This window comes from Oryza brachyantha, chromosome 8 (assembly GCF_000231095.2).
Source record: "Oryza brachyantha chromosome 8, ObraRS2, whole genome shotgun sequence".
Classification (NCBI taxonomy): Eukaryota; Viridiplantae; Streptophyta; class Magnoliopsida; order Poales; family Poaceae; genus Oryza; species Oryza brachyantha.
This window is the reverse complement of record NC_023170.2, coordinates 6,772,683-6,782,115: the sequence shown is the minus strand read 5'-3', so window position 1 is coordinate 6,782,115 and position 9,433 is coordinate 6,772,683. Positions and strand designations below refer to the sequence as shown.

The following is a 9,433-nucleotide window of genomic DNA, read 5'->3' as shown; positions in this document are numbered from 1 at the left end:
TCTTTTCGCTTATACTTATAAACTAAAATTTAAATTTTTAACATTAAATTTAGAGTTAATTTTGGTATTTTAACGAAAATTTATTTTCTAGCATTGGCTTTTAGATTGCTAAGTACATATATATAAGTTTTATTCATGAATTGTTGTTCATTTGTAAATATGCTATTTGATTTTTCCATAAAAAGCCAAACAATCACCTCCTCTAAATTTGAGTTCATCGTGGTACCAAATTTAATTTTTTGTTATAGTTTATTCGTCTATTCTTAGCTTAATGAAAAAATTAAATAGACGTGGCTCTGGTTTATGTTTTATGGTCGTTTGAGTTTAGTATCCATATTTTTCTCGTATTTCAGGTTTTCCTTTGAAGTTCTGTTGATACTGTTTTGGAGCACTGTTTGGTTTCGTTACGGCAAATTATCCTTTATCCTTTTTCTCTCTTCTTTTCCCTTCCTCTTTTCTCATTCCCCCCTCGTTTGATTTTTTTTTCTGTTTGATTTTTTTTATCTTGTGCACCTCTAGAATTTATTTTTTAAAATCATTCTAAACCCTATTCCCAAACTTTGTACCATTTGGCGAATTCATTCAGCCTAACGCAGTAATATAGCACTGCACGTATAGCTAGTATGATAAAACCATAAAGTTTTGGGATGAAAATTATATTAAAAAGTAAAAAAAAAATCCCACCGTACTTGTCGGACGAGAATAAAAGCATAGGCCACCAATTTCCCCTTTCTCTGTATTGGACGGTCCATGCGGTTCGCGGAGCCACAGTCAGGGAGTATTCTGATGATGACTAACATTGTTAAATAACGTGGGCTCACTATACGAAGTTGAGTCTTTGACATAGAGAATCGAATTATTAAAAATAATGGCTAGCCACAGTAATTTTTTTAATCGTGAAAGCTTTATCAAACTCTGTAAGTTACATAGAGGCGATATATAATTATCCTGAGAGTATTCAGATAGTCGTCATGAGATCGCTTTTGATTTATGTATACCTAAGATGCATACATCCAACTCACATAACTAAAGATAAGGCACAATATATTATAGTAGAATTAATGACCATATTATTACACCCATAGAGTATAGCACATTCTTAGGAAATCAAGCAATAGGGTACATCACACATGATAGACAAGAAGCAATAGTTCACTACAAGAAATATGATCTTCTGTGACGAATTTCTCATGACATCGGAGCTATTTGTCATTAGCACATTCCATTTTATGACGATTAGTATAAGATGGGGTGGCTTAGTGACGAAAAAAGTGTTCGTCGTTAATACGAACTAGAAATCGTCATAAAGTATTTCAATGTGACATTATGACGAATACTAATTTGTCATAAGGGGCAAAAAGCAAACGTCACATATTTATATAATGCATTTTTAAAAATAGATATTAAAAGTTAAAGCAATTTAATCAAGTTATTAATGAGTAAACTAAACTTTTTCTTTAAAAATCACGGTCGAAAATATTTTTTAATATTCTACGTGGTCTAAATTATTCTCTGAAATTTTCCGTGAATTTTCGGAGCTCAATAACTAATTTTAATACCCCAGAGTTCATTTAACCTATTAAAATAAATTTGAAAACACATTAAAATCCCTCTCTCTGTCCATGGCCTTTTTTGGCCCAAGTATAAGGCCGGCTTCCACTTTCCGTCCTCCCTCTTCGGGCCGCTGGCCCAGCTCTTTTTCTCCTCCCTCGCCGAGAAGTTTATTTTGCGTCCCTCCTCCCAATTCATATAATTTTTGATAGTAAATAATTTCAAATGAAAAAATTGTTAACAGTAAAGCTGTGTAACTTATCGAGATCTAAAAAATTTTGTTTTGTCCATTTTGCTATATGACTTTGTTTCAATAATTCAAATTTGAATTTCAAATTTTGACAACTTCAAATAATATTTTCAAATACTAAATGATTTCAACTGAAAAAGTCACCAATAAAAAATTGTATAACTCATCAATATCTATAACTTTTATTTTGATCATTTCTTCATCCGACAAAGTAATAGTATTATTGTTCATAAAATTAACATATCTCTGTTATAGTTTATAAACTATGTGAGAGATATGTGCATTTTGTGAACAATGTTACAAACCGCTTTATTGGATATAGAAATGACCCAAATAAAAGTTATAGATCTTGATAAGTTATACAACTTTGATGTTGATGATTTTTTCAGTTGAAATCATTTATTATTTGAAAAGGTTGTTTGAAGTTGCAATAATTTGAAATTCAAATTCAAATTATTGAAACAAAGTCATATAGCAAAATGACCGAAACAAAAGTTATAAATATTGATGATTTATACAACTTTGTTGTTGATGACTTTTTCAGTTGAAATTTTTAGTATTTAAAAATATTTTTTGAAGTTATCATAATTTAAAATTCAAATTTTATATAGTCCAACCAAACTCAGATGGAGAAATGACCAAAAGAAAAATTGTAGATCTCAATGAGTTCTACAACTTTCTTTTTGGTAAATTTTTCATATGAATTGATTTAGTATAATTTTTGTGTTTTAGTTCACAATGGTATAATAAAATAAAAGGAAAAAAATGTCGTGTGGGCCTAATTCAGTGGCGGTATTCCAAAAAATTTCGCTGCCTGGCGCCAACCTAAAAAACTTTTCGAGTAGATTGACTCTACTACCCCTCCATATCCAAAAAAATTACCAGACTGTGTTATATCATCAGCCAAAATAAAAAGGATAGGATCGTAATTATCTTGCCCTCGTATGCCCCTGAAAACCCTAGGTCACTCACATGTAGCGCCTCCTCATCCCTCCAGTTCCACTGCCGCCGCCTCCTACAGTTCGGTCGGCTGCCGCCTCCTCCACCCCTGCCGGCCGTTGCGCCCCCGTCCCCTCCGCCGGCCGTCGCGCCCCCGTCCCCGGCCTCCACCACCTCCGGCGGCCACCGCACCGCCATCTCCTCCACCTCCGCCGGCTGCCGCACACCCATCCCCTCCACCACTTCCGCCGGCCGTCGCGTCCCCATCCCCTCCACCACCTCCGCGGGCCGCTGCGCCCCATCCCCTCCACCACCTCCGCCGGCCGCCGCACCACCATCCCCTCCACCTCCGGCGCGCCCCCATCTCCTCCTGCCCAGTCGCTGTCTCACCACGCTGGCTAGGACTCCTTGCGGAAATATGTCGGGACGGAGTGAGCGGCATGACGCACTGGTTCAGGGACTCGGCCGACCTCGTCGCGTTCCGGGAAGGGCGGCGGCAGAGCTTCGAGTACGGCTGGTACGGCAACCCCACGGTGAATGTGCTGGAGGAGAAGATCAGCGCTCTCGAGAGGACGAAGGCGTTGGAATCCATTCTTGATCAGGGCAACGCAAGTGATGATTTGATGCACGTTTAACACTCTAAATACCATGTTCATAATTATTTTTGCTGACAAGATTTGTATGTTTATATGCAGGTGACGATGTTCTACGCCGACTCGCTGACGAAGCCTCACCTGAAGGTCGTCGACGTGCGGCGGGTCGCCGAGCTGTGTCACCAGTGTGGCGAGCTGGTGTGCATCGACAGCACGCTGGCGTCGCCCATCAACCAGAAGCCGCTCACCCTCGGTGCCGACGTCGTCCTCCACTCCGCCACCAAGTACATCGCCAGCCACCAGGACGTCATCGTCGGCTGCGTTAGCGGCTCGGAGGTGCTCATCTCAAGGATACGCGTGTGGTACCACGACCTTGGTGCGCCATCAATCCGGTAACCATACACACAACCACTAGGATGACTATATGTATGTACATATATTAGTACATATTTATCTGAATTTATAACTTAGATATATTGAAATCATGAAAGGGCTGATCGTTTAGTTTTTTTTTGGAGAAAAGCTACAAATGAAAATTAATTTGTGAATACAACTTTTACACGCGAATATTTAGAGGGTCACTTTCATTCAACATCTTGTTTTAATTAATCATGACTATTGTGAACAAGTAGCTTGTATGTTTCAACATCTTTTCCGTTCCAGCTCGAGTCCCTACATTTTTAATCTCGTGTGACATTATTTCTTCCTAGTAGGTCCCTAATCTGTTCATGTTTTTTCTCAACCTAGAACCGCCACATCCATATGAAGAGTTGCGCCTCAGATGCATGGCAAACAGTGCAAGCATCCAGCAACTTGGTCTTCCTGCTTACACCCCTAATGGACAAAGAACAGCTACCAATTCTAAAAACAAGAAGACAAATGAGAGAAATAGAGAAGATGCTAATTATGATCCTTTGCATGATGATGCCGGTGAACAAGATTTGTTTCATGATGACATTGCTAAGGTGATGATTCTTCTATCTTGGCAGTGGTTGTATTGGTGTTCTTTTGGTAATCAAATATAATTATCCGGAAACTAATCTTTTCATGTTGCAACCTATATGTTGTTTTGGTGCTGGAGTGCCTAATTGATAGTGGCATAATTTGTTTTTGGTACCTGTTTTTTTGTTGCAGCTCCTGTTGGTGTTCAATTTTTGTTGCCTTTGCTTCTGGAATCAAACAACAAGTTGTTTCAGGTGCTTCATTTTTTTGGTGCTGCATGTCCTGCTGGTGTGGAGGGAACCAGAACCTGGACCTTAGATTTTTTTGGTGCTGCAAGTGTTATATCCTAAACATAACAGGATTATAAGCCACATGGTCAAAAAATGCACAATATAGTTATATCCTAGACCCTACGAACCAGTAGAGTAAATTACTAATATTATAGTCCAATCAAAAGGTAATAGCATTTTTGAATTGGCTAATATATATGTTTGATTAATCTAAATATACGTACCCATAGTGTCTATATATAAGATAAGATAAGTAATAGATCTGATATTTACAACACTTTTCATGGACACTAATTTTGGAACAACTCACAGTGAATGAAACTTCATATCCATGGGCGGAACTGCCCATTGGGCAGCATGGGACGACTGGCCCAGCTATGGTCCGCGTTGCCCCAGGCCCCTACATGCTAAGTCTGCTTCCCAACTAAGGGAGGCAACAAGCAGAAAACAAGCAGCCCACCAGGGAACAAGAAGACGGTAAAATTATTGGGTAGGCTGTAGGAGGGCGGCACTATGGAAGGATGCAACAATTGACGAGCAACACAAATTAACCAGCAATAAAGAGCCTTCTCGGCTATGAATATACTCAAGACTAGTTTGCATAACTGGATGCCTGATGAATGACTCAACGACTTGATATTATGATATATTGAGAAGGACATTTTTAGATGTCTTGATTTTGAAAAGGTAAAAACATGTTTCAAGCCACAGGTGATCGGAGAATAGATTTATACAAGACTTCTAGAGACCGTAAAAATGTTAAGTGATTTATTTGTAGTATGTCTTCTCATGTATTAACCAATTTTTAAAAGATATTTGACTAGTTAGCTATCGAACTGATTTTCCTTTTGTAACTTGATAGTTCTTCTGCTATCTTTTAGCGCAAAGTGAAATATATATAAATATATATTAGTGTGTGGTGAAATTTATGGTATGGATTACGTTTATTTGTCCTTATCAAATCCGTCCCATCTGTTTTTTATTCCTGGTTCTGCCACTGTTTTACATCGTAGCATGAATTAGAAATACCAACAAAACTACACTAATAATTACCATGGCGGGCAACTAACTCAATATCGTTTTTACGTTTTTGTGCTCCCACCAGTGGTAGCACCAGATGCATCATTAGTGCTGTTGCCTTTTGTTAGTCATCACAATAGCACGATGTGCTGAGCACAAAAAGAACAACCACACGGTCATGCAGTTGCGGCCATGGGAAAAACCGAGAACACACCTTAGTCCTCTGACGTGGAACAACCATGAACAGTTTGCAACATGGTATTCATCAACTAGGCGTTGATACTACACCATCTCACTAACTATGACATTTCACCACTACAGAAGCTACTATCCTAACAAGTCATCTTCGATGGGTGAGTGTCTTGTCTAAGATAACCTTATATCTGACTGGTCAAGAAATAACCTGTTTAAAATTAGGTGGTACAATATGACATGTCATGGATTGCCTTTTATATATGATGGAATGAGCTTCAGAGCTTACATATATCACCTATGTTGGTTCTAGACGCTAGACCTGGCACATGTGACATCATATCAGTTCCAGGTATCAAAAAATTAACCATCATAGGTAGGATCACTCATCAGTGATGGATGATAAAGTTGACCCATTTGAGATGTGAAATTGGGTGTAACATGTCTATGTCGCTATCCACAACTCGTTAGTCACCACAATCGCTCATGTTTTCTATCTTATCTCCTTCACTCAACGTTTCCCAAGAAGCACTACTTTCAACACGGACAGCACCGGTGCCAAAAAAGGAGGCTGCCAGTGCCAGGTCCGCCATTGACCTTGGAGGAGGCTGGATCTGACGACCATCGCCTCCATAGCCGCGACCACTTGGAGGGTGGATCTGACTGCCCCAGTTAGGAGGCTACTAGATCTCGTGGTGACCGTGGCGATTGTCACGCTCAGAAATTCCACTTAAATTTTTGAACTTAAATGCGTATTAAAACCTCTGTCTAAGACTAGCTAGCGTACACAAATAGACAATGTTGATTACATCATCATCGTTCTTAAAAACAACTAAAAATATAACAATTAATCTAACGAAAATGCAACAGAAAGTTAACGTAGACTAGCTCCGGTGTAGCACGTCTCTAGTCCACAGGCAACGTCTTGACGGCGGACAACCTACTCCTGAGAGTCACCTCCATCGGATTTGATCTCTAACTCTGAAGGTGAAAATTATGCAAGGCTGAGTACAAACCACTGTACTCAATAAGTTGCATGAAAAGGAATAATAAAAGATGTAATGGATCACAAGGAATTGGCTAAGGTTAATTGCATAAAGTAGTATTTAATAAATAACAGAGACTTAAATAGAATAGCATAAATAAATAAATAGGTAAACATTTCTAAAGTACAAACATCACTGTCGAACATTACACCATGTTGCAACAGACCAATCACTACTAAACATTACACCATGTTGCAATAGTTCCAAACTAGTACTTAATCAAGTTATTAATGGTTCGGCTAATCACAGGGAATTTGGTAGTTCGCCCTTAACCGTGGGCACGACTATTCGAATAGATTTACTCTGATTGGAGGTGTACTACTGTACCCACAATACACAGTTTCACTACACTTGAACGTGTGCCGACATACCACCATGGCGTACCAGAAAAGAACATGTGATAGGACCCGTCGCATATTCAATCGCACTACACTGCAGAATTCAATCCCTCCTTTTAAACCAAGTCGGGTAGCCCCCTCTTGTGCATAGGCGAATCCAGAAGTAGCATAGACCATCACAGGGTCCATCCATACCCCATCATGCTCACCCTAGCCTGTGTATCTTGAATAGTTTGCAATCCCACCGTTGCCCATACTGGCTTGTTGTTAGCACTAGAATAACTTTCAGGGTTTCTTGCGAACCGATCCTTAATTATCATTGGCGCGACTCTCAAAACCATGTACCTATAGCCACCATTATCAATAGTTTAGTTAACATTAACCCTCACCGGTATTAAATCATCATCAACAACTATTCACAACTAGTAATGATTAATGTGTGATCCTATGAGCTACTCGTTTTAAGCAAAGCTAACCATAAGTTAGGCCTAACTCTACTCAAATTACCCCTGGTATGACATAAATAAAGAGAGATAAACAACAACATAATAATAGGTTACCCATAAAATAGATACAATAAATACTTTAAATAAAACAATGCAAGTTTGAATGAATAAAGTGGAGATTTTGCAATAATAGGATCAATATAATCGAAGATGAATGTCACTTGCCTTCCTCTGCTCCCTGGGGTACTTCGACGATGATTTCAAAGTAAATCGGTGCGTCGATGAGCTCCGAATCTAAGCGACAAAGCACAAAAATAAATAAAACACGCACAAACTCTACTAAAATAGCACAAGAGTATATTTTTAATAGATTCTTGGTATTTTCATGAATTTAATGAAATTTGAATGGATTAAAACGGATATCGGATGAACAGTTATGAACTTTAGAAGCAAATTGTGTTTCAAAACTAAATAGAAAACCTTAAATGAATTAATCGCACAATAAAGCGAGACGCCGACATCAGCAGAGAGGGAGGTGGCACCGATGGGTGGGGTCCACCTATCGGTGAGAGGGGAGAGGGGAGGGTGTGTCACGCCCGGAGTTTCGTCCTAAGCCTAAACCGTAAAAAGGAAATCCGTAAATAACAATTGGCTTAATTAACTCAGGAAGAATCCCTCTAAAAGAACCTAATTTAATTAAATCGAGGCTCACAAATCGATTAACTGGATTTAAATTCAAATTGCAGAAGTATAAAATTCGACCAATCAAATTTAATTTAAAATTCGGCAAAAGTGGGGTTTTCCTTTTTCCCTCCTTTTTCCTTTCTTTTTCCCTTCCTTCTCAAATTGGGCCGAAGTCCAATTTTCCTCCCTCTCCTTTTCTCTTTCCTTTTTTCTTTTTCTTTTTTTTCCTTTTTTCTTCCTTCCCGGGCCGGCCCAGCCGAGCCGGCCCACCACTCCCCCTCGGCCGGCCCAGCCGAGCCGGCCACCGTCCGCGCGTGCTCCTTCCTCCGCCTGGGCCGCCGCTCGGCCCAGCTCGCCGCGCCGCGCTCGCCCGCGAGTCCGCGCTGCCTCCCTCCTCTCTCGCGCCACTGACAGGTGGGGCCCACCTGTCAGTGACCGTTTCGCCTCCTCCACGCCAGCCCGCGTCGCGCCGTCCCCGCGTTGAGTCCGACTCCGCGCCGCCGCCACCGCAACAACCGCCGCCGCAACCGCCGCCGCCGAGACCGCGTCGTCCCCGACTCGGTCTCCAACCTCCGCCCGCCCTAGCCGGTGCCGCCACCCTATAAATCCCGAGCCGCCGCGCGCCGTCGCTCACTTTCCGTCGTCGCTCGAGTCGCCGCCGCGCTGTCGCCGTTCGCCACCGCCGCGCAATCTCGCCACCAGTCGCCGATCGTCGCCGCCTAGCCGCGTCATCGTCTCCGCCTCGGCGTCGCCAACCTCTCCCGGGCTCTCGTCGTCGCCGGTGGACGCCTCGCGCCCGCCGCAGCTCCTCCAACCTCTCCACCGCCGTTGCCGATCTCCTGCTCCAACCCGCGTCGCCACCTTCGCCTCGATCTCGTCGACCCGTCCGCGCTCTCGCCGCCGCCGGTGAGCATCCCCATCTGTCACGCCCAGAAATTTACACCAAATTTCTGAACAATAGCATGTATTAAATCTCGGTCCAGGCATCAGCCCGAGTACACACTATGACAAACTAATACACAGTTCCACGACTTAAAAACAAATAAAAACAATTATCTATCGAAATGCAGCGGAAAAGGAAAACAAACTAAACCATCTAATCTTCAGCTTCAGCTAGCGAAGACGGCTCCACACCACAGGCA

General features: G+C 41.5%; 1 protein-coding gene across 4 annotated transcripts; it reads left to right on the top strand.

Moving 5' to 3' along the window:
- The first annotated feature begins 3,073 nt into the window (after window positions 1-3,073).
- Window positions 3,074-5,479, top strand: LOC102715045 (cystathionine gamma-synthase 1, chloroplastic-like). 4 transcript variants are annotated; one of them, XR_005812353.1, is made up of 5 exons: window positions 3,074-3,348; window positions 3,436-3,725; window positions 4,081-4,298; window positions 4,468-4,529; window positions 4,878-5,479. XR_005812353.1 is itself a non-coding variant. In XM_015840365.2 (3 exons), exons 1-3 carry the CDS (start codon window positions 3,181-3,183, stop codon window positions 4,097-4,099), a joined length of 477 nt encoding a protein of 158 aa, XP_015695851.1. In that variant the 5' UTR covers window positions 3,074-3,180; the 3' UTR covers window positions 4,100-4,426. The 4 variants fall into 4 exon arrangements, 1 of the variants encoding a protein (XP_015695851.1); XR_001550824.2 differs by having other exon boundaries at window positions 4,468-5,479; XR_001550825.2 differs by having other exon boundaries at window positions 3,074-3,352; window positions 4,468-5,479.
- The last annotated feature ends 3,954 nt before the right edge of the window (window positions 5,480-9,433 follow it).